The sequence below is a fragment of the Geotrypetes seraphini genome, chromosome 13, assembly GCF_902459505.1.
Source record: "Geotrypetes seraphini chromosome 13, aGeoSer1.1, whole genome shotgun sequence".
In the NCBI taxonomy this organism is placed as follows: domain Eukaryota; kingdom Metazoa; phylum Chordata; class Amphibia; order Gymnophiona; family Dermophiidae; genus Geotrypetes; species Geotrypetes seraphini.
In genome coordinates this window covers 66195723-66220760 of record NC_047096.1, presented here as the reverse complement: position 1 = coordinate 66220760, position 25038 = coordinate 66195723, and the positions used below count along the sequence as shown (strand labels likewise).

The 25038-nt window shown below is 43.8% G+C and overlaps 1 protein-coding gene across 2 annotated transcripts in view; it reads right to left on the bottom strand.

The window, feature by feature from the left end:
* Positions 1–25038, bottom strand: part of RARA (retinoic acid receptor alpha) — a 139157-nt gene that overhangs the window by 25716 nt on the left and 88403 nt on the right. For both annotated transcript variants that reach the window (XM_033918476.1, XM_033918477.1), the window contains 5 exons: positions 9534–9682; positions 8799–8940; positions 7012–7172; positions 6719–6895; positions 5382–5586 (listed from right to left, as the gene is read on the bottom strand). In XM_033918476.1, the coding sequence (XP_033774367.1) occupies positions 5382–5586; positions 6719–6895; positions 7012–7172; positions 8799–8940; positions 9534–9682 (834 nt within the window). The remainder of the gene's footprint in view (positions 1–5381; positions 5587–6718; positions 6896–7011; positions 7173–8798; positions 8941–9533; positions 9683–25038) is intronic.

Here is a 25038-nt window from a genome sequence, read left to right as displayed (position 1 = left end):
AGTGGAGCCATAGCTAATCGAGATGCGGCTACTGAGCATAAAAGAGACCTGGCAGAATATAAGGAGGAAGCAGAGAAAGATACGAGGATACACCAGCGTGTAGTACCTTATAGGCAAGAGTGACGATTTTAAACTGAATATGGAAAGGGATAGGAAGCCAGTGATATTATATAAGAAGGGAGGGAAACAATCAGATCTATGAACATGACATAATAATCATATAGCTTTATTTATTTATTCAATTTTCTATACTGTGGTACTCCAGCATTTTTTCCTCTCTGTCCCAGTGGGCTCACAATCTATCTAATGTACCTAGGGCAATGGAGGGACTAAGTGACTTGCTCAGGGTCACAAGGAGCAGTGTGGGTTTGAACCCACAACCTCCGTGTGCTGAGACTGTAGCTTTAACCACTGTGTCACTCTAGAAATCAAAATGTAGTAAGAGTGAGCCAAGTATAGCACAGTGAAGCCACTGTGACATCACTGATGAGATTGGCTCTTAGGCATTGGAGGAATGAAGCATTATGACATCACAATACCAGCTCTGGTTATCAGAGGCTGAAACTTTTCACACTATTTACTGCATTCAATTTTCTATACTGTTCTCCCAGGGGACCTCAGAGCTGTTTATATGAATATATTCAGGTACTCAAGCATTTTTCCCTCTCTGAACCAGTGGGCTCACAATCTATCTGGGGCAATAGGGGGATTAAGTGACTTACCCAGGGTCAGAAGGAGCAGCATGGGTTTGAACTCACAACATCAGGGTGCTGAGGCTGTAGCTTTAACCACTGCGTTCTGAACTGTAAGAAGTAATTTTTGTAAAGGTTTTGGAAGACTAGCATAGACAATGTTACAGTAATCTAGTCAAGAAGAAACTAAAAAAAAACAAAGAAAAGCCGCACAAAATGAATCTTCCAGCGAGCTATGTAAAGTTCATGTAAAAATTAAGTGATTGAAAACAAGACTTTACTATAGACGATATACGAGGACAGAAAAATAAGAAACAAAAAATAACTCCAAAGTATTTAAGCTGTTGAACTAAATGCAGAGAAACAATTCAAACTGAAGGCGAGATAAGTTAAGAATAAGATGGACCATGATGCAAAATGCAACGGATTTTAGAGGATTAAGAAGTAGGTGATTGGTCAAAAATCGTGTGTCTATTCAGCCTAGACATGATTGTAGGGCAGAAAGATCCAAGCATGAAGGTTTTTGAGGAAAAACACATAAAATGTCATTGGCATATATACAGTACAGTGGTGCCTCACACAACGAACTTAATTCGTTCCAGGAGCAAGTTTGTTATGCGAAAAGTTCGTTATGTGAAACGCGTTAAGCGCAGTGACTAACGACTGCCTGCAGTGCCTGCGCGGAAGGATGCAATACATCGGCAGCGATCGTGGAAGCTCGGGCGACTTCGTTGTGTGAAACGAAGTTCGTTGTATGAATCAAGACATGAAGTTCGTTGTGTGCAGCGTTCACTGTGCGAGGCGTTCGTTATGTGAGGCACCACTGTATATATAATTTAATGTAGGTGGACTGGATAAAGAGATGCTAAAGGACTCAAAGATGACATTAAAAAGCACCAGCGAAAGCAGTGAGCCTTGAAGAACTCCACAATGACAAAAGTGAAGATGAGTATGAGTGAGGCAATGTCACTGAAAATGAATAATCAGAGAAAGGAGAACCATGCAAGTACTGTGCCCAAAATATTAAAAGAAGCTAATCTTCCAAGCAGTTGATTATGACAGACAAAATCAAAGCCTGCACCAAGATCGAGAGTATAATCACCAGTTTTAAGAACATAAGAATAGCCTTACTGGGTCAGACCAATGGTCCATCAAGCACAGTAGCCCGTTCTCACGGTGGCCAATCCAAGTCCCTAGTACCTGGCCAAAACCCAAGGAGTAGCAACATTCTGGAACCTCAACGAGAGCAACATTCCAGAGCTGAGATTGTGATGTCATAATGCCTCAGAGCCAACCTCATCAGTGATGGTACAATGGCTTAATTGTCCTATACTTGGCTCACATAAGAAGCCCTTTCTCACCGGTGGTCAATCCAGGTCCCTAGTACCTGGCCAAAACCCAAGGAGTAGCAACATTCCATGCTACCAATCCAGGGAAGTCGAGGGAGGCATGTAGATTATTTAAAAGAGAGGCTAAAATAGTTTCAGTTGCATGGCCTTGACAAAAGCCTGACTGAAAGGGATGAAGGAAGTTGGAAGAATCAAGATGATGTGCAAGTGGCTCAAAAACAGTATGAATATAGAACAGAGGCTGGTAATCAGTCTGTACTCGAGAGAACAATTCCAAATCTTATGGTTGCAATTTGTTCTTCAGCAGTTACTGTTATGGATCCAAGGCTAAAACTCAGGCTTGTACTGAACGAATAATGACAAAAAAGTTGCACCGAGAATATTGCTCCAGTAGTAAGAGTAAAGAAAGTTCTGAACCAGAAGTGACCCTCTTGCAAGACAGACAGTCCCCAACAACTTGTCCTTTCAAAGCAACTTCCTGATTCTTGGGAGTAATGGAGCTGAGTCTCTACAGTCCATACTTCTCACAAACATTCTCGCCGTAGCTCTTTGAAAACCAGGCAAGGCTGAGAGGGAGATCTGGAATATTTTTCCAAAGAAGGTGGCGATAAGACCTCAATTTGTGCTTGCTACTATGCTGTAAGTCACTGTGGCTTGTGCATTTTAGCTCTTCTTCTCTCTGATACTGTCATGACAATGGAGAATTTGTAATATTTGGGAGAATCCCCCTAGTTGAGAAGACTCTTGAGTGGGGTTCCTTATATAGGCAGGCAGGGCTTTATGCTTACGGATTACATGAAAATTTTTAGATTACTAATATGCCCCAGAAGGAATTTAATGTGATTTACAATTTAAAAGAGCCTGGTCATGTCCAGGATTTACATTATTTCATTAGGGTTCATGACATAGATATCTTAGTTTGTGTAGGCGTATGATTATGGTACGTGGTTTGAAGAGAAGATTGGCCATATCTGGTATTGTAATCTTGATATTACGGGCTCTGGTTACTTTCCTGGTTTGTGGAGTGATGGATATGTAAAGAGCTTGCTCATCTATCGCGATGGGAGAGGTGTCTTGTTTGGTTTGTTAGTCTTGGGCCTTTACGAAAAATTTTGCTAGGAGGAGGGGTTGTTCCTTAATTGTGCTGGTAAAGGATTTCATCATTTTGCTGCCAGGTATGGAAAGGTTGTAAGGTGAATAGTTTTGTATTTGATTACTCTAGAATTATCCAAGCGCCTTTTATGGTGTGAAGGGGAGGAGTCCAAGTGATGATGGCACTGAGATGACTTACTGGAACGGCATCAAATGATCAGAGAAGGGGAGGAGCTAGCTGAAATGGTGAACTGATCCAATAATTATTTTATTTTCCTCTAAAAATTCCTTTAGCTGATGATTTTTTATTTCCTGTGTCCTCAGAGACAACCTTGCATATTTTGAACAATTAATGACACCATGAGAAGGTGCCACTCAAGAGACACAAAAGTCACACATGTCCATTACAGACATTTTTCTTTTACAGTCTTTTACAGCATTTTAAAAAGGATTTAAGCAAGATTGAATTCTGTTTCTGAAAGATCACTGATTGAATGGATGTAAAGAGGGAAAACCTAGCCAGCTATAATCACAGTAGAAAGTCACAGCGTGAATTACTTTCGATCTTCACAAAATTTATTTTTGGGACAAAGAATTTGGATTTATCCCAATGTAACAAAATCCACTCAGGATCGCAGAAAGATGTTTCTAGCTATGCGGGATGAAGTATTATTAAAAATGGGAGCCACTTTTTTACTAAGTTATCCTTGTAAATGTCTCGTGAGATATGCTGGAACTAAATATCTATTTTTTGCCCTGGATCAGCTTCGATACTTTTTGGACACAAAAAATGTTAAATTATAAATAAAGAGAATTTGGCTGGTAATACGCCAAGCTTTTTCTTTAGGTTCTTAGTTTAAGTTGAGCTCTCCTTGTCTCATTAATATACTTGTCTTCCATGGGGTGCTTTGGTGGTCTAAGGAGGCGTTTAAAAGATATGTTATCAAATGGAAATTATTTTTTCCTCTTTTTTTGCTTTCAATATGTGTTTTTTTGTAATTTTTTCAGATTACTTTATATATGTATACTCTGATTTTCTGTCACAAGAGGATTCTTGTAAATTTGGTTTAAAATGGATAAATAAATAAATAAAAAATTTCCACACAGGCTCAGTCATGCCAGATGTTTTCTAAGCTTGGAAGGGGGATTCTGACTTGGCTTCATGCCAGTGATATCACCTCACTAGCATAACTGTAGCTTGTCCATGGAGAACATGGACAGAACCTCGCCAAATAAAAAGGGTAAAGGGAGATGGGACTCGATGTACCACTTTTTCTGTGTGGTTTACACAATCAAAGCGGTTTACATGAGGCAGTAAATTGTTAAAAGTGACTTGTCACAAGGAGCTGCAGTGGGAATCGAACTCACAACCTCAGAGTGCTGAGGCAGGTGCTCTAACCACTAGGCCACTCCTCCACTATAGAATAAGAAATAGAAATAACCCTAAGAAGCCACAGAAATGCTTTAGTACTGAGCAATATACAAAGATGTTCATCTCATATTTCCTGTAACTGAGCATAAAAACTTCTGTATGGTCCTTGGGTACACAGCGGTATAATGTGTGTTAACCTGTCACCAGGCCAGAGGCACAGTAACAAAGTAATCCGATAAATGAAGGCAGATAGAAGCCCCATGACATCTCGTTTGCCTAGAAAGATGGCTAGGGTTGTACCTGTCACTCCATGAAAGCCCCCTCACCTATTGTTTTTAAAGGCTGAAATGCCGCTCTATGCAGGTTACTTCCCTCTATGCCTTTATTTTTTTAAGTGTGAAGTCATTTAAGTTTTTCTTTGAGCAGAAATGCTGTACACTTTTATTCCATCTTCTTGCTAAAAAGGAATCCTCCATGCTTATCCCATGCCTTTTTGAATTCTTTCAGGATCTGATTGGGAAGAATATGGCCAGCCCCAAAAGGCTGGAATTGTTCCTCTTATTATTCATGAATCGGAGTAATCTAAGGAAAGGTGGTAGATGCATGGAACAGTCTCCCAGAAGAGGTGGTGGAAACAGAGACTGTATCTGAATTCAAGAGGGCCTGGGATAGGCATGTGGGATCGCTCGGAGAGAGAAAGAGATAATGGTTACTGCAGATGGGCAGACTAGATGGGCCATTTGGCCTTTATCTGCCGTCATGTTTCTATCTATGTTTATATGTTTGAAAGAGACACGATACAGAACCAAATGCTTTGACTGACAAAGAGGCACGCGAAAACTACGGCTAAACCGCCATCTGTAATGCCCCCCTTACCTCCACAAATGAGGCAGATGGCACTCAGAAGCCCAGTCTCTGCGTCGTCCATCTCCAGAGGCAGCAGCTGATTGGCAAAGGCAAAGACGAGGTCAGTGAGGGGCCCGAAGCCTGCATTGTGCATCTGAGTACGGTTCAGCGTCAGCCCATCGGAAAACGTCATTGTGTCCTGGTCCGGTGTGTACCTCGTACAAATTCGCAAGATCTGTGTGCCAGAGGGAGTCGAGCAAAGATAAGTACAGGCACTTGAAGCAGATACAGGCACAGCTACAGTCCTACAAGCTTCACATGCTGACATCATTATAGGCAGCAGCACAAGCTACACAACCCCTCCCCCCACACACACATACATACAAACATCCTTCACTGGCAATGGCAACACAAGCTACACACACGGACACAAACCACGCCCCATCACAAAACACGTACAGCACAGGTGGCGGCATCACAAGCTCCACTCCCTCACCCCCACCATCACAAAACACGTACAACACAGGTGGCGGCATCACAAGCTCCACTCCCTCACCCCCACCATCACAAAACACGTACAACATAGGTGGCGGCATCACAAGCTCCACTCCCTCACCCCCACCATCACAAAACGCGTACAACACAGGTGGCGGCATCACAAGCTCCACTCCCTCACCCCCACCATCACAAAACACGTACAACACAGGTGGCGGCATCACAAGCTCCACTCCCTCACCCCCACCATCACAAAACACGTACAACACAGGTGGCGGCATCACAAGCTCCACTCCCTCACCCCCACCATCACAAAACACGTACAACACAGGTGGCGGCATCACAAGCTCCACTCCCTCACCCCCACCATCACAAAACACGTACAACACAGGTGGCGGCATCACAAGCTCCACTCCCTCACCCCCACCATCACAAAACACGTACAACACAGGTGGCGGCATCACAAGCTCCACTCCCTCACCCCCACCATCACAAAACACGTACAACACAGGTGGCGGCATCACAAGCTCCACTCCCTCACCCCCACCATCACAAAACACGTACAACACAGGTGGCGGCATCACAAGCTCCACTCCCTCACCCCCACCATCACAAAACACGTACAACACAGGTGGCGGCATCACAAGCTCCACTCCCTCACCCCCACCATCACAAAACACATACAGCACAGGTGGCGGCATCACAAGCTCCACTCCCTCACCCCCACCATCACAAAACACGTACAACACAGGTGGCAGCATCACAAGCTCCACACAATGCCCCACCACAGCTTAGGCAGCAGCAAGCGTCCCTCACACAGCCGAAGGAAACAGCTCCCTGCACTCTTATGAGTCACGGTTGGCAAAACGCACCAGGATATCTAGACAGGCTGCTTTGAGGAGGGTGATTTGGTCGGCAATGGTGAGCGTGGTGAAGCCGGGCAACTGCTTGGCGAACTCGACTGTTTTGATGATGCACTTGGTAGAGAGCTCACTGAACTTATCCCAGAGGTCAATGTCCAGTGACACACGTTGCTCTGAGCTGTTGTTCTGAAATGCAAAACACAGCCCAACTTAAAAAGAAAAATTTGAAATTCAGCACTGAATAGCGAGTCTGAGATGAGGCAGCAGTTGGATGCAGCCTCTCGGATTGGAGGGGTTCTTACTGTAGTGTATTTGCCCAGTTGGCAAAGTGCGGGAAAGGTGTCCTGATGTGCCTTGCGCACTTTCTCAATAAGCTCTTCCACCTCTGGCGTGATGGCAACGCTCTCTGGGCACTCCTGTTTGGACGGGTCCTTCTTTTTTTTATTTCTGTCATTCCGCACAGCTGGAGACAGAGAAAGACAAAGTAAAAAGAATTGGGCAAGGTCTCAATGTGTCCACAAGAGAGAGTCACATGCCTACACCATAGCCAAGGCCTCTGTGGAATCATTATGAAGATAGTGATATACAGCAGGAAATGGAACCTTCAACAAGAGGAGAAAAGGTGCCTCCAATTCCCTCCCTTTCCATAAGCCAGCTCTTGCGTGTCTCCTGAACAGTGATTTCAAAGGAGCTCAGCTTTGTGGTGGGAGGGCGTAGGGAGTAAGGGGGGGGAGCCACATCTGTCCTGTACCTCTTGCCCATTATTTCATCTGCCTTGACACGTTCTCAGCCACACAGCTCTGCTTAAAACGAAAAAGAAATCGGGACAAAGTCATTGCTAAGCGATTACCCCCAGACACGTAATCGCTCAGGACCAGGAGGGTAAATTTAATAACAGTGCAGAGGGGGAGGGGGAGGAGGGCTGGAATAATTCACCAATCACTCATGTCTCTTTCTGCAAATCCAATAAAGTGGAGGGGGGGAAATATATATAATTACATTTTTTTTTTTTTTTTATAAATGGAGGGATAATTTGGGAAGAGAAATTTGCAGCTGAGACAGTGCCTCATCAGTCCAGAGCTTCAGTGCCACTGAGCGGGGGTTGGGGTGCGCCGGCAGGGCTCAGGAAGCACTGGGTGAGCGATCGACTCATTCACTCTTTCACTGAATACATGTTCTTTCCTTCCTTCCTTCCTTCCTCCCTCTGGCAGACTGGGAAGCCCGAAGGAGACTTACTACAGACTGGCTGCGTTTCCAAATGATACAAACCATGTCCCCTTAAAGCTCAGCTGCAAATCTTTGGAATGCAACGCTAGCATAAACTTTCAATGTGGTGCTCCCTTCCCTGGGGTTTAGGTGCTGACCCCTCTCTAGGCTCCACCTCTCTCCTGCTCCCTGTAATGCCCCGTTACCTTGTAGATGCAGAGGGCCCGTGTATGAGGAACAAGCACAAATCACCCTGAAAATGAGCCACGATGCTCAAATCTCTGGGACATGGGATTCATTCTGCCTCTGCTCCCAGGCTCCATACACAGGCTTCCATCAATCTGAGAGCATATTATTACTGTAAGAGGCAGGAACATTAATCTCAAATGGTAGAAGGGGGTAGTTTTAATGATTTTGTGTGTAGGTGTACACATCCTTCTGGCCATATGCAGCCCTCTCTCTGCTCACTTTACCCTTTCTTCCCTCAATATTTCCCTACCCCCTACCCCTCCCAAGCCCAGAAACCCCATTAGAATCTAAATTTCATCTGGCTCTGGGACAGCCAGCACGGAGGCGCTGGGAGCAGCCCGTCCATGCCATTTATCTCTGACATCATCAATCACGCGTTGCCAGGACAACCCACCCCCCATTCAATACATGCAACACCCTCCCCCTCCCTTTTGCCATCTTCAAAATTGGAAAACCCTCAGCTTAATGATCAGGTCTTTTATTAACATCACTTTCCCTGCCAGTCCAAGATTTAAAAACTGTGCATGCAAGTCACATCTCAAGAAGGTGCGGGGGGAAGGGCCAGATTTCCCCCTCAGCAACCCATTACGTAGTTCTATATAGGCTCAGAACAGTATAGGTCTACGGTACTCACATTCCTTGGACATGCCAACCTCAAAGCACTTCTGCAGCCGGCAGTACTGACAACGGTTCCGAGTCACCTTGTTAATGATGCACTTTTTGTCCCGGTGACATGTGTATAGCATGTTCTTCTGAATACTGCGCCGAAAGAAACCCTGCCCAGTAAAGAGAGACAACTGGTTTGAATGAAAGCTATTCAACACAACAGCAGCCAGGGGGCAGCACTCGCACACGGCACTCTATATTCATATCTGGCCAATGACCTCAGGCAGAATTAGTATTACTACCAAAAGACTTTACACAGTCAGCTAACAAATCTCCTTCTCTTAGATAGCCTCTGCCAGAGTCCCCAGAGCGCTGGGGTGATCTCGGGTAGGCCCCGCCCCACACCACTTCCCTCACTCTGCTGTCAGTTGCTGGACTGACAACGCTGTCGCAGGGTGCGGCATGAAACCCGAGTTGCCACTTCCCAAACACAATGTGAAGGTCAGTGGAGCAGGCAGAGGCCAGGCATGCCAGAGCACTGCTCGACTTTCTATTTCTATCCATCCCTCAGGGGCATCTGTCTGCTCTGGCTGGGGAGGGGAGGGGGTGTAAAAGTCAGGAGAAAGTCTTAACAGCTTTTTAAAAAACACAGAATTTTCATTTCATTTCAGTTAATACCTCATGACCCTGTTGTGCTAAAGACAACAAGGGTAGGCAGGAGGGCACCAGCAGCAACACAACACAATACTGTGACATGACCTACCTTACAGCCTTCGCAGGCGCTGACTCCATAGTGATAGCCTGAGGACTTGTCCTGGCAGACAAAGCAGGGCTTGTAGATGCGGGGCAGCGGGGGTGGAGATGGAGGGCTGGGCACGATTTCCTCTGAGCTGGTGCTCTGGGTTTCTATTGCTAAGGAGAGAGAGAGAGGGAAAAAAAAAGGTGTTACTCCTGGAATATACCCATCATGATATATCAACTGTGATCCATAGCAAGACAATGCTGCCTTAGCAATGAAGGGTCTCTCCCCCTCCCCCTTTCCTGAGAATGCATGTACTGGGGCAATACCCCATCTCCTATATACATATACACACACTGAGAGAGGCACAATGAAGAAAGTGCAGTGGCTTACCTATAATGGGGGTTCTTGATAGACAGCATAATAAACCATAAGTGAGTGACATAATCTGATGGTGCCGGCACGGCACTGGGAAAACCCTAGGTGGTTTCTATGAGCATGTGCAGGGATTGCCACACAGCTGCTACCTCACAAAGCTCAGGAGACAACTTTCCAGAAACGTGGGCGGGTTATGTGTGTCTGGGTTATCCTGCCGTCTACTGACAGCCTCCGCTACAAGTAACCAATTACGCACTCTCTATCAACAAGCAGGATGAATCAGTCACAGGAATGGGAAATCCCAGAGCTGAGGCTTCCCCCTATTCTCATTTGACTGAATTCTCCGGGCAAATCAAACACAAAATTATAGGGAAGTCAGCTATTACATAAAACAGCCTTGTAATACTGCTTGCAAAAGCACTGCCTCTTAGACACCGTCCAGATACTAGTGGTATGTAAGCTGTGAACATCTCTTCCACAAGAATTGAGCAGAGATGGTGCCCTTAACGATTCACTTAGTTTCAACCCTGCTGGGCTGTAGTAGTGAGATATGTGAGTCTTATTTCAGTTGCTACATTCCCCAGTTTATTAAGATCCAAAAGATATGAAGAGTTGAGCAGACTGGTCTTGTGGCTGTCTTCCCATCATACTAAACCTTAGGTTTGTATACCGCGCCATTTCCACAAGCGTAGAGCTCGGATAGAAAGGAACTCCAATGAAGAGTTATAGGAAAGGAACAAGAAGAAAGAGAGGGACAAGGGTCCCAGAAAGCAGGAGGTGTTAGATTTTTGAAAAGAGCCAAGTTTTCAGGTGTTTGCGGAAGAATTGGAGGGAGTTTGAATTTCTGAGCGGCGATGTGAGGTTGTTCCAGAGTTCTGTGGTTCTAAAGGGGAGGGATGTTCCTAGTTTTCCTGCGCGGGATATACCTTTTGTAGAAGGGAATGATAGTTTCAGTTTTTGGGAAGATCTGGTGGAGTTAGGGTTAGAGGAGTTCCAAAGGAGTGGAATAACGGGAGGAAGGATGCCGTGTAGAATCTTGAAGGCTAAGCAGGCACATTTAAAGAAGACTCTGGAGTGTACTTCAGAGATGGACAGGATCGAGACCGGCAGAGCCTTTAGCAATTTGGCAAAAGGGAAGAACCCATGGCATCTGGCTTTGTTATTGGCAGCCGGTTTAACAGGGACAGGACCGAAGGCAGGACTGGTGAGGAGCAGAGGCTGGAGTCGGGCAAAGGAGGAGACTTACGTTTGAGGGACGGCAGGACTCCGCGTTCACTCACTCTGTGAACGGGCTATAAGACTAGTATTAATATAAGCCAGAAGTTTTAGACTGACTGAAATTTCAACTCATAATTTTGATTACCAGCACATAAGACGCACCCCATATTTTAAACGTATTTTGAGGGGAAATAGGTAATATAGTAAACCAGCGTTCTTTTACAGTCCTGTGTGGGCAGGACCGGGCTCTTACTTTCAGTACATAAAGCCCTAAGAAGGAAGTGGGAAGCTCCTGAAAAGCTAACCACTATAGCTTTTGGTAAAATTTAGGGTGAGTTTGCAAGACTGCCCTATTGTGTAAGAATTGCAGATATTGGGAATGTGTGATGAGTGCTTCAAAACTGCTTATTCTTTGTGCCATTGCAAAAAGACCTTCCCAAATGAAGTACTTTAGTTCTACAACTTCCATGGGCTCAGAGGCAGGTTTTATAAGCTAAAATCCCAAAAGCACAAGTTGTCTCTTATTTAGGAGTTTTGTATTCAGAAACTTGAATTTTAGACAATGTTGCACCGAGGTACAGTGGCACTTCAGTGGTACCCAGACCAGAAAGGTGAAACATAATGGAATTGAGCTTCCTTTCACCCACCTCAAAGAGAATCTTCTTCACCTGAGTTTAGGATTTTCCAGTGACTTCTTCCTAGAGACTGTAAGGATATTGTGATGCTACTAATGACCAGTCAACATCTAAGCTTCTGTTAGTGCTAATGAAAAGATATTTGGGTCAAGTAGCCTACATCAATTCTGAGATATCAGTGAAGATATGAAATCTGGATCTTTAGCCAGATTTCACAAGATCAGCATTGGGCCACTGAGCCCTCATGTATCTTCAAAAATGTTTTGGAGAACAAAAAATTGGAAGACAGCCCTGTTCTCCCGTGTATGTTGGCTGCATGGTCTTCTGGAGAAGAACAGCAAGTCTCTTCTTGTCTTTTGATTTAATTTATTTGCAAAGAGATCAACTGTAGAGCATCTGGCAATCATCTATTACCTGTGATGAGAACCATTTTTAAGATGTCAGACATCAAATTTGTCTGCAATTGTATTTTGTGCCAACAGGAGGTGTTGCTGAAAGCCACATCCGTTGAGACACATTTCTGATCATCTGTGCTTCTTTGCAGAGAATATAAAGTCAGATCCTCCTCATTTCGTTATATAAAGCTTCATTACTTTATTGTGTGTTTGAAGGAAGATTCTCCAGCACTATGCTGCTGAATCTCAGAACACTAAAGACTGCTCCTAGCTCTAGAAGGAAGTATCACATTGGATTAACCTATTTCACCTTCTTACATACAAACGCTCCAAATCCTATGCCAGATAGATCTGTGGTTAATATCACTTGGTGCTGAGACTGCTAGAACAACCCGAGACAAAAGTTACCCAGTCATTCATTTCTATAGGAGTAGATAATGGTTGGGTCAACCGACCACACTAGAACGTTAGGCTTCACTGAGGCTGATAATTGCAGAGACGCCTATGCAGAGTCACATGGATGGTGGTTGCTACAGAATTGAGCAGAACCATCAGAAAACAAAAAAAGATTTTATTCTGCTCATGAATTCCCTAGTGATCCCTATCAGAGTGTTTGTCCTCTGATCCATGAGGAAAGTTTTTCCACTTGGATATCAATTTAGGACTCTAATATACTGGAGTTTTGATGGTTATAGATTTTTTTCACATTGTTTATGATGAACTCAGTGACTCTAGCAGCTGAACCATCATTTGAACAAACTTCTTGGCCTTTTTGATGAATTCCTTCACCAACCACTCATCTAGGTAAAGAAAAACAAAATAAACGTCCTCTTCAAAGGGAGGCAGCTACTACTAATAGACAAATTCATGAAAACTCTTGGTGTTGGTGGGAGTCTGAACAGAAATGGACACGAGTCACTGTGGGGAAAAAAAACAAAAAAACAAAAAAAACTTTTGGGGTTAAGTGTTGGAAGAAAATGAGCATATATATTTCCTTGAGATTGAGAAAAAATAATCAGTCTGTCACATTTAGTAGAGGGGTCTAGACTATAAAGAATTTATTCTGAATTTCTATTAGACTAACCATTTGTCAAGAACTTTCATGTCCTATATTGGTTAACTTTCTCAACTATTTTGAATTAAGTAACATCTGGAGTAGAAGCCTCTACTGATTACCAATTTTGGGGCATGATCGACCGCATTTTCTTGACAGGAGGATCTCAACTTTTTCTGTAGGTAATTTTGTTGGGTGGAATCCAATTCAGAGATCTGAATTGAATAAATTATTAAGAGAAAAGCATCTGTGTACTTTGTTATTAAATTGCCAGGATTTTGATGAAAAGTTGCATCCAGCATCCCACCAGTGGAAAGAATATACAGCTCTTTTCAAAATCTCAGAGGTGTTTTGGGCTGCATCAAAATCTGAGTCTCGGGCTCTGAGTCTTGGATGGAGTTTTGGGAAATGTCTGCTGCAGTTCTTACTGCCTCTGTCTTCAATATGGAGGTAATTTTTCTGATAAAGATTTGTTTTTACAAGAAAAGAACTATGGTTTTAGAAGGACTGCTTTGCTGTAGCTGATGAGGGGGTCAACAAGTAGAGCAGTGGCCTTTAATTTGACTCCAAACAGGTTCTCACCAATGCACGACATGAACATTCACAATGGACAACTTCAAATCAGACCTGCATCTTTCAAAGCCACCGACTGTGCCAACATCGAGGTGCCGCATCGAGGTGGAAAAAGACATTTTCTTCTTCAAGGGTCCCGTGGCAACAAGGGGGCATTCGTGGAAAATCAGGGGTGGGAAACTGCACAGTGACACTAGGAAGTTCTTCTTCACTGAAAGGGTGGTTGATCGCTGGAATAGTCTTCCACTTGAGGTTATTGAGGCCAGCAGTGTGCCAGATTTTAAGGCCAGATGGGATAGACATGTGGGATCTATCCGCAAAGATAGATAGGGAGGATCAGTGGAGTGGGCAGACTTGATGGGCCGTGGCCCTTATCTGCCGTCTATTTCTATGTTTCCATGAAGAACAATCTCCTAATGAATATAAAAACTTAAGAATAGCCTTACTGGATCAGACCACTGGTCCATCTAGCCCAGTATACCGTCTTCATGGAGGCCAATCCAAGTAACAAGTACCTGGCAAAAATCCAAAATAATAGCAGCATTCCATGCCACCAATCCAGGGCAAGAAGTGGATTCTCCCATGATTGGGCAAGTTCCTGGAGGAAAAGTCTATAGTCTGCTGTTGAGACACACCTTTTTTAAAAACCAGCTACATTAACCACTCTTACCACATCCTCTAGCAACACGTTCCAGAGCATACCTATTCTGAGTGAAAAAATATTTCCTCCTATTGGTTTCTAAAGTACAGTATTATTCTATAACTTCATCGAGTGTCCCTTGGTCTTCGTAAATCTTGATGCAGTACAAAAAAAAAATTAGATCCACTTATACCCTATCTACACCACTCAGGATTTTGTAAAATTTGATCATATCTCCCCCTCAGCCATCTCTTTTCCAAGCTGAAGAGCCCTAAACTCTATAGTCTTTCCTCATACAAGAGCAGTTATATCCCCTTTATCATCTTGGTCGCTCTTCTTTGAACCTTTTCTACTGCCACTATATCTTTTTTGAGATAAGGAGACCAGAGCTGAATACAGTACTCAAGATGAGCTTGCACCATTGAGAGATACAGAAATATTATAACACTAGTCTTTAAGCCCATTACATTAACGGGTGCTAGAATAGATGTGTCTTGTCTGTCTTTCTTTCTGCCTCTCTCTCCCCTTGGTCGCTGTCTTTCTTTCTGTCTCTATCTCTCCTTGGCCGCTGTCTATGTGTCTTTCCGTCTCTTTCTCTCTCTCTCTCATTCGCCGCAGTCTGTGTGTCTTTCTTTCTCTCTCTCTCCCTTTTTTTTTTTTTAATGCCTTCACCGAATCAGACCGAGGTCCATCTAGTCCGGTGATCCGCACACGCGGAGGCCCATTTAGGTGCTCCTTTTTGGAGACCCAGATTTCCCGTATCCCTCAATATGATCTGCAAGAAGGTATGCATCCAACTTGCATTTGAAACCCAGCACAGTATTTTCTGCCACCACCTCCTCCGGGAGAGCATTCCAAGCGCCCACCACTCTCTGTGTGAAACAGAACTTCCTGACATCTGTCCCGAACCTGCTGCCATTCAGTTTTAGGCTATGACCTCGTGTCCGCGTCACATCTGAAAATGTCAGTAATGCTGCTTCCTGGTCAATTTGATCAAAACCCTTTAATATTTTAAAAGTCTCTATCGGATCCCCACGCAGTCTTCTCTTTTCGAGGGTGAACAGTCCCAGTTTCCCGAGGCGTTCCTTGTAGCTTAAATTCTCCATGCCTTTGACCAGTTTCGTGGCTCGCCTCTGCACCCTCTCCAGCAGAATTTTATCCTTCTTAAGGTATGGAGACCAGTGTTGGACACAGTATTCCAAGTGTGGTCTAACCATTGTTCTGTAAAGTGGCATTATAACATCTTCCGACCTACTCGTGATCCCCTTCTTAATCATGCCTAACATCCTATTTGCTTTCTTCGCCGCCGCCGCACATTGAGCCGATGGCTTTAGGGTTCTGTCTATCAGCACCCCCAAATCCCTTTCTTGTTCGCATTTGGCTAATGTCACCCCCGACATCTTGTATTCATGTTCTTTGTTTTTCTTTCTTTCTCTCTCTCTCTCTCTTTCCATGGCCGCTGTCTGTGTGTCTGTCTTTCTGTCTCTTTCTCTCTCTCCTTGGCCGCTGTCTTTCTGTCTCTTTCCCTTCCTCCCCCCCCGCAGTAGCGCCACCAGCCTCCAGCGCAAATAAATAAATGCTCATCCTTGACCCACCCAACGAACAAATTCAGAGGTAAGGGGTGTTGGTTCGCCACTGGGCGGGCAGAGAGCGCGTCTCTTGCGAGCTGCAACGGTGCTCTGACCCAGAGAGGAGAGTGGAGGCAGAGGAGAAGGCTGTGCAACCAGGGAGCTGCAATGGTTGTGGCCTTCCCTCCCCTAGCTCCAGAGCTCGGTTGCCGCTGCCTCCTTCTCTCCCCGATGTCAACCCCGAACGTGCTTACGCACCGCATCCTTTAACATTCTGCCGGCCACGGAGCTACAGACGCACAGAGCCACGAAAATTGAAGTGCGCATGCGCACTAAGGGAATTATTATTATTATTTTTTTTTTTAATTTATCATTTCAAGTTATCATTACATCACAATGATAAGGAAATACTGAAATACAATGCAATCAGCACTTGCTGATAAGCAAAAAGTTAACACAAAGTAATATTACATTTCACATAGTCCACAATGGGAGGAGAGAAGAAAAAGAAAACAAACCCTTGGGGCAGGGAAAATTGAAGTGCGCATGCGCGCTAAGGGAATTATTATAGCGGATTCTTAGTCTAATTCCCTTTTTCTAATTCTTAACATCTTGTTTGCTTTCTTGGCAGCTGCCACACATTGAGTGAAAGGTTTCAGCGTGTTGATGACACCCAGATCTTTTTCTTGACCGCTAACCCCCAAGGTAGACCCTAGCATCTGGTAACTATGATTTGACCACCCCAGTCTTCCAGTTTCCTAAATTCTTCCTGCTGTTTTTCACAGTCAAATTGCATTTTAACAACTTAAGAGTCTTCTGCAAATTTAATCACCTCACTTATAGTTCCAATTTACAGATAATTTAGAAATAAGTTAAATAGCACCGGTCCCAATACAGATCTCTGTGGCACACCACTACTTACCCTCTTCCATTGAGAAAAATGGCTATTTAACCCTACCCTTTGTTTTCTGTCCGATAACCAATGCTTAATCCATAATTGAACATTGCCTCCTATCCCATGACTCTTTAATTTTCTCAGGAGTCTCTCATGAGGAACTTTGTCAAAACCTTTCTGGAAATCTAGATGATACACTACATCAACTGGCTTGCCTTTATTCACATGTTTATTTACACCTTCAAAGAAGTCAAGCAAATTGGTGAGGCAAGTCCTTCTTCGGCTGAACTCATGCTGACTCTGTCTCATTAAATCATGGTCATCTACATGTTCCACTATTTTGCCCGCAATTGGTCAGCAAAGTTACACCTGAGAATGGAGTGGATACTGCACCGTTTACAGAAGAAAGTGTTTATGAACAACTTGAAAAATTGAAGGTGGACAAAGCTATGGGACCGGACGGGATCCATCCCAAGATACTAAGGGAGCTCTAAGAGATTCTGGTGGGTTCTCAAAGATTTGTTCAATAAATCTTTAGAAACGGGAGAGGTTCTACAGGACTGGAGAAGACCGGATGTGATCCCTCTTCACAAAAGTGGTTGCAGAGATAAAGAGGGAAACTAAAGGCTGGTAAGCCTCACTTTAATTATTGGAAAAATAATTGAAAAGTTGCTGAAGGAAAGGATAGTGAAATTCTTAGAATCTAATGGATTACAAGATTCAAGGCAGCATGGCTTTACTAAAGGTAAATTTTGCCAAACGAATCTGATAGAATTCTTTGACTGGGTGACCAGAGAATTGGATCAAGGACATACGCTAGATGTAATTTACTTAGATTTCAGCAAAGCCTTTGACATGGTTCCTCATAGAAGGCTCTTAAACTCCATGGGCTGAAGTTAGGGCCCAAAGTGGTGAACTGGATTAGAAACTGGTTGTTAGACAGACGCTGAGGGTAGTGATAAATGGAATTCACTCAGAGGAATGTCAGGCGAGTAGTGGAGTGCCTCAAGGATCGGTGCTGGGACTGATTCTGTTCAATATGTTTGTGAGTGATGTTGCTGAAGGCTTAGACGGTAAGGTTAGCCTTTTTGCGGATGATACCAAAATTTGTAACAGAGTGGACACCCTGGAGGGAGTGGAAAACATGAAAAAGGATCTGCAAAAGTTAGAAGAATGGTCTGGCGCCTGGCAACTAAAATTCAATGCGAAGAATTGCAGAGTGATGCATTTGGGGGTAGAAATCCGAGGGAACCATATGTGCTGGGAGGTGAAAGACTAATAAGCACAGATGGAGAGAAGAACCTTGGGGAGATCGTGTCTAAGGATCTAAAGGCATCTAAATAGCGTGATAAGGCGGAGGCTGTAGCCAGGAGGATGCTAGGTTGTATAGAAAGAGGAGTAACCAGAAGAAGAAGGGATGTGTTGATACCCCTGTATAGGTGATTGGTGAGGCCGCACTTAAGTATTGTGTTCAGTTTTGGAGGCTGTATCTGGTGAAGGATATAAAAAGATTTGAAGCAGTTCAGAGGAAGGTGATGAAAATGGTAAGGGGTCTGAACCAAAAGTAGTATGAGAAGAGACTGGAAGACCTAAATATGTATACTCTGGAGGAGAGGAGGGACAGGGGAGACATGAAATAGACATTTAAATACTTAAAGGTATTAATATAGAACCAAATCTTTTCCAGAGAAGAAAAAATGGTAAAAACTAGAGGGCATAATTTGAGGTTACAGGGAGGAAGACAGTAGCAATGTTAGGAAATTCTTCATGCCCTCCCGAGGAAGTGGTGGAGAGGAAAACGGTGATGGAATTCAAAAAAGCGTGGGATAAAAATGGCGGATCTCTAATTAGAAAACGAAGGATATAAATTAAAGAACTAAGGCAGGTATTGGACAGACCTGAATGGTCTGTGTCCCATAAATGGTGATTCGGTGTAGGATGGGGTGGGCATCAATGTGAACTCCACTAAGATGGAACATGAGGATGTTACTGGCCAGACTTTACGGTAGATATCCTGTAAACAATGGGCTGGTTGGATAGGCTGGAGTGAGCTTGGACGGCAACTTCAGCATTTGGAACCTAGGACAATACCAGACTTTACAGTCTACGGTCCAGAAATATCACAGAATAGACAAGTTAATCTAATCATGTGTTTTTTTTATGGGTATAACTTATGGGCAGACTAGAAGGTCTTTATCTGCCATCATTTACTATGTTACTGAGGTCAGGTTACCGGTCTGTAATTCCCTGGATCCCTTTTTAAAAATTGGCATAACATTGGCCACCCTCAAATCTTCAGATACTACAGATGATTATAGTGATAGGTTACAGATCACTAACAGATCAACAATGTCATGTTTGAGTTCTTTCAGTACTCTGGGATGTATACCATCCGGTCCAGATGATTTATCACTCTAACTTATTGATTTGCCTTAGTACATCTTCCAGGTTCACCAAGATTTCTTTCAATTCTTCTGCTTCATCACCCTTGAAAACCATTTACATCTTTTTCCGTAAAGATTGAAGCAAAGAATTTATTCAGTCACTCTGCTATGGCCTTGTCCTCTTTGAGCACACCTTTTACTCCTTGATCATCCAATGGTCCCAAGGATTCCCTTTCAGGTTTTCTGTTTTTGATATACCTAAAAAAAATTGTTACTATGAGTTTTTGCCTCTTTGGCAAGTTGTTCTTCATATTCTTGTTTAGCTTTCTTTAACAATGCTTTGCATCAAGCTTGGTGCTTATTAGAGAATGACACGGTGGCGGTTTACCCGCGACCACCGCATTTCAGCCGCGGGTCACCGCCGAAAACGGGGAAGAAAACTAGCAGTCTCTGCGGCGACGGGGACAAGGCCATTCACCGCCCGCGGGGCGGTGAATGGGTCTTGTCCCCGCAGTGAGGCATGAAGGATCGCGCGGTCCCCGCAGCTCACACCCGCCTGCCCAATCGATTCTAGTGTTTAGCCAGCTCTCTCCCTTCTCCTCACCTTAGTTTGTAGATTTTCTTTTTCGGCGACCCGCACGCTATCAAAGAGCCGCTGCTGCTCAGTTTCAATCTTCTGCTCTGACGCAACCGGAAACAGGAAGTTGCAGCAGAGCAGAAGATTGAACACTGAGCAGCCGCGCGTGTGCGGCTCTTTGGGAAAGCGTGCAGGTCGCTGAAAAAGAAAGCCTGCTAAATAAGGTGAGGAGAAGGGAGAGAACTGGCTAAACACTAGGATCGATTGGGCAGGCGGGTGGGGGCTGCGAGGACCGTGCGATCACCCGTGTTCCCGGCTCAGACTGTAAGGAGGGAGTGAAAGTGAAAAGGATTCTGGGCCAAGGTGATGAAAACGGAAAGAAAAACCCACAGCAGGAAAGAAAGGGAAGGACAGGCAGGTGAGCCAGATGCTAGAAGCAGGGGGGGGGGGGGAAGAAAGAGGGAAAAAAGCTAGATGGGGTTGAAAAGAAGAGACACACTGGTATGGAAGATAGGGGAAATCTGGACACAGGAAGGTAACAGAAAGAGGGGAAATTATGTGCATGGGGCATAGGGACAGAGACAAAAAGGGGACATGCCATGGGGATGGTATATGGACACGGGGGGGGCAATGGCAGATACATAGGGGAGATATTAGAAAAGTATATAAAATCGTACCCGTTTGAGGCTTTTATGTATGCAGCGGTGACGGTGACGGGGCGGTGAATGGGGTTGCAGTGGCGGTGACGGGGCGGTGAATGGGGTGGCAGTGGCGGTGACGGGGCGGTGAAGGGAATGACGGTGACGGGGCGGTGCAGAGGATGGTGAGACGGGGACGGGGCGGTGACGGGGACCAATTTTTTCACCGTGTCATTCTCTAGTGCTTATGTCTCTTCTTATTTTCTTCACTGGGATCATTTTTTCATTCTTTAAAGGATTATTTATTTATTTATTCATTCATTATATTTTCTATACCGTTCTCCCAGGGAAGCTCAGAACGGTTTACATGAATTTATTCAGGTACTCAAGCATTTTTGCCTATCTGTCCTGGCAGACTCACAATCTATCTAATGTACCTGGGGCAAAGGATGTTTTCTTGGCTTTAATAGCCTCTTTCACGGCACATTTTAACCACAATGGCTCTTGTTTTCTTTGCATTGTTTTTACGTGGAATACATCTGGTCTGGGCTTCCATAATGGTATTTTTAAACAGCATCCACACCCGGTTTACATTTCTGAACTTTGCCAGTTAAATTAAATTAACAAAGACAGGATGAGTTAAAAAAGGGATTTTATAGGTTTTGGGGGATTTTTTAATAGGGAATTTAATAGGAGAGACCTCCCTCTCAGTGATGGCTATTAGAGACACTACAAGGCCATTCTTGCATCCATGATATAATTCAGAAAGAAAAAACAGAGAGCACAAAGGAAGCAGTAGCTGCATAGGAATTCCCACACATACTCAGAAAAATATTCTAGGTGCTTTGAACTTTGAGAACTACTCTATTTTGGCACATTTAGAAGATGTCACTTGCTCTCCACAAGGGACTGTAGGGCTGTCTCCCTCCTCCCTTCCCACACCCACTCACCTCCAATATAAACCCTTCACTTAGTATTCACAAAGTCAGATGGCTTGGTGTCCTTCATTCAAACAGCCAGCAAAAAGGACCTGGTTGACAAATGCCAGACCAGTGAGGAGAACTAAGCAGAACCAGAAAAGTATTCCAGATTGTAGATTTATTTGACAACATGTGAGGGGTTCAAACTAATGTCAGACTTGGGCCAAATTTCACCCTACCTAAAGCTGCCTCAGGGGTAATGGTACCAGATGTACGAGTATGCCTACAATCGCCAACAAGGAAGTAACTTTCTCTCACCCTTAGTTTCAGCTTGTGTTGTGACATCAACCAATCTACAATTTGGAATACTTCCTTGTTCTGGTTTGCTCTTTTCTCACCCGCTCATACAACCAAGACAGGAACAGTGGGGGGAAAGGCAGTGCCTTAAATCCAGGTCTCCTGGGTCCACAATCATTCAAATTCAGAATATTCACTTAAGAGCCTCAGCATACAGATTAATCTCATACTATATTTATCACTACTATCCAGAAAGCCAGTTCTTTTGTGGCCTTCCAGTACTGGGTTTGAGGTACACACAGTCCAAAAAAAAAAAAAGTAACATATTGAACTCAATATTCTTCTCCCCATGTGCAGAGGGATGCGATTCTGCCTGTGACCCTGTGAACTCACCACCACCACCCATCCCAGTGCCTATGTTATAAGTATAGGGACCTGGCAGCACAACTCATGGCATGGATTCAATTCAATGATATGAAACATTTTGGGATTAGGGTCAGGAGCATGTGAGATTTATCTGAAATCAGGTTCTATGACTTCTCCCACAACAACTTAAGCCAAGGTCTTTGGTGAGGAAGGCACCAGGCAAGGAAGAAGCACCAGGCCTACCCCAGGCCCGCTTCTCAGTTTTTCATCTCACCCAAAATAAAGTTTCTCATTATATAACAAACCATCAAGGCTTAGCGACAGTGCTGTGCACAGCCTGATTGGGTCTAGCTTTCATTCCCAGCAAGGCCACTGCAGCTGGGGCCAGCCAGAACCAGAAATGCACAAGAAACCTTCACAGTCCCTGGGATTGTTTTTTATGAGTAGCAGGGGAGAAGAGTTCCTGCTCCAAACCCAGCACTTGAAATAACAGACTGGAGAGGGGGGGGGGGTAATTAATTTCCAGTAAATGTTACAGTCCTATTTAATGTAACAGGTATAAGCTCTATGGTTGAGGTAGCAGGTTTTAACTGCTTCTGGGCCTGCATCGTAACATAGTAGATGACGGCAGATAAAGACCTGAATGGTCCATCCAGTCTGCCCAACCTGATTCAATTTAAATTTTTTTTCTCTTAGCTATTTCTGGACAAGAATCCAAAGCTCTACCCGGTACTGTGCTTGGGTTCCAACTGCCGAAATCTCCGTTAAAACCTACTCCATCCCATCTAAACCCTCCCAGCCATTGAAGCCCACTCCAGCTCATCCTATCCTCGCCCTCACACTATGCATACATACAGCAAAGATGAGAGATTAAAATTCAAGAACAAAGTGACAGAGTCATAAAAAAGACTGGCATCCCGGTCCTGCATTTTAAGCATTCAAAGCCCAGCTACAATCAGCACAGCCCTGTTCTTCCCATAGCCATCCCTCTTTCCTGTACTAGGCTCTGGGATGTTTTTTTTCTTTCAAGAGATTTTTGAGTGGAAAAAGGAAGCAGCCCTGACAGGATATTAAACCTCTGCCCTGAAGAAACAGAGATTCCGTCTCCCTTCCCCCAGGATCAAAAGGCATCTAAAGGCAGAGGACACTGCTCCAATTAGAGCCGCAGGAAGCAGTGGTGACTCCTTTAGAACACCACCCTACTGCAGACAGGATTCCTTGAGGCCCATGGCGGCAGGAAAGGCAACCAGTAGCCAGGAGGAAGAAACCTGGTACTTCTTAGTGTTTGCTCAGACATCTTGGGACCCAAGTTCAAAATTCCTCATCTCAACCTACCTTGGACAAAATCCTCTCTTCTACCCCTATTCCGTCAAAGACTCACAAACACACACACAATACTATGGCTGCATCACAGACTGATATACATAAATACATAAACACACACACTATACACATACAATATTTGTTTTATATTACCCACCAAATTGATTCAATGCAGGGTACAAAAAGTAGAGTTAGTAGGATTTACAAACAACATAGAAATTTCTCCCTAATATATCACTTATTTAAAAAACATATGTCTTTAAAACTTGTTTTGAAATACAGGTATCATACAATTTTTTTCCTACCTAACTTCTACCAGAAGTGAATCCTGGGTAACAGCGGCCTGGTAGAGGAATGTTAATAAATGCATTTTACTCAACTTAATTTCTTTTACTAATATAAAGTTTAAAATCAAACAGCTTTGATATAAGCACGACATAGTAGTAGATGTTTCATACTGTATAATCCCGTGTTAACACGAATATAATTTGGAAAGTGTATAGCTTAAATACACTTAAATCGCTCTGAACTGTGTTTCGATATGCTGTAACCTCGATGTAACTTTGCTATAACTAAGCTGTAACTTCGCTGTAAATGTACAGTCTCTTATCCTGTAAACCGCTCTGAACTGTTTTGTGGTATTGCGGTATAAAAAAATAAAGTTATTATTATTATTATTATAGCTTAAATACAGAATGAGTGACAGTGCTGTATTTGAAGACAGTAGAAGCTGGAGACTTTTTTTTTGCACCACAAACCAGATGAGTTAAATCATTTTGTTGTGTGTGTGTGCAATTGGTTTTAGCAGTCTACCTGAATAGCCAACGTACGATACATTCCAGTGGTCCAGTTCCCATATAATGAAAACAACTAAAGTTTTAAATTGGTCATGTAGGAAATGTTCATGACTTTGAAACAATATCCTTAACCCTTTCAGGACCATAAGGCTCGTAGGCCAATTTTTGTGGTTTTGACGACATTTTTATGGTAAAAAGGGCTTGCAGATGCCAAAAAATTGATTTTTTTTGTGAAATATCATTATTTTTTTTTTTTTAAATCACACTTCTGGCTTATGGACAGTGTGGCAAGTGAATCTTCTTGTCAATCTGGCAACGACGCTAATGAATGAATGTCGGAACCAGTTTGTTTACATAAAGGCAGTATCATATGGAATCTGTACATATCAAATTTAGAACTGTAGACTATCCCAATCAAAATTTATAGGATTTTAAAGTTATGGGACAAATATGTCCCTTGGTCCTGAAAGGGTTAAAGCAGTGGTTCTCAAACCTGGTCCTGGAGGCACCCCAGCCAGTCAGGTTTTCAGGATACCCACAATGAATATTTATGAGAGATATCTGTATAACTGCCTCCACTGCTTGCAAATCTCAGTTTATATTCGAGCCTTCTTTTTGATGATGGTACTTTTTTCCTCCCCTCCCCACTCGATGACCAATGCTGCTATTTTCCACCCCACCCCTGATGTCCAGTACTGCTATCATTTACCCTTCCTCAATGACCAGCACTGTTGGCTCCCCCCCCTCCGATGACTGGCACTGCTACCCCCTCCCCTCCCCAATGACTGGCACTGCTATCTTCCTCCCTCCACCCTGACAACCAACACTCCTATCCTCCACTACCCGCTCCAGACTAACATCACACTTACAG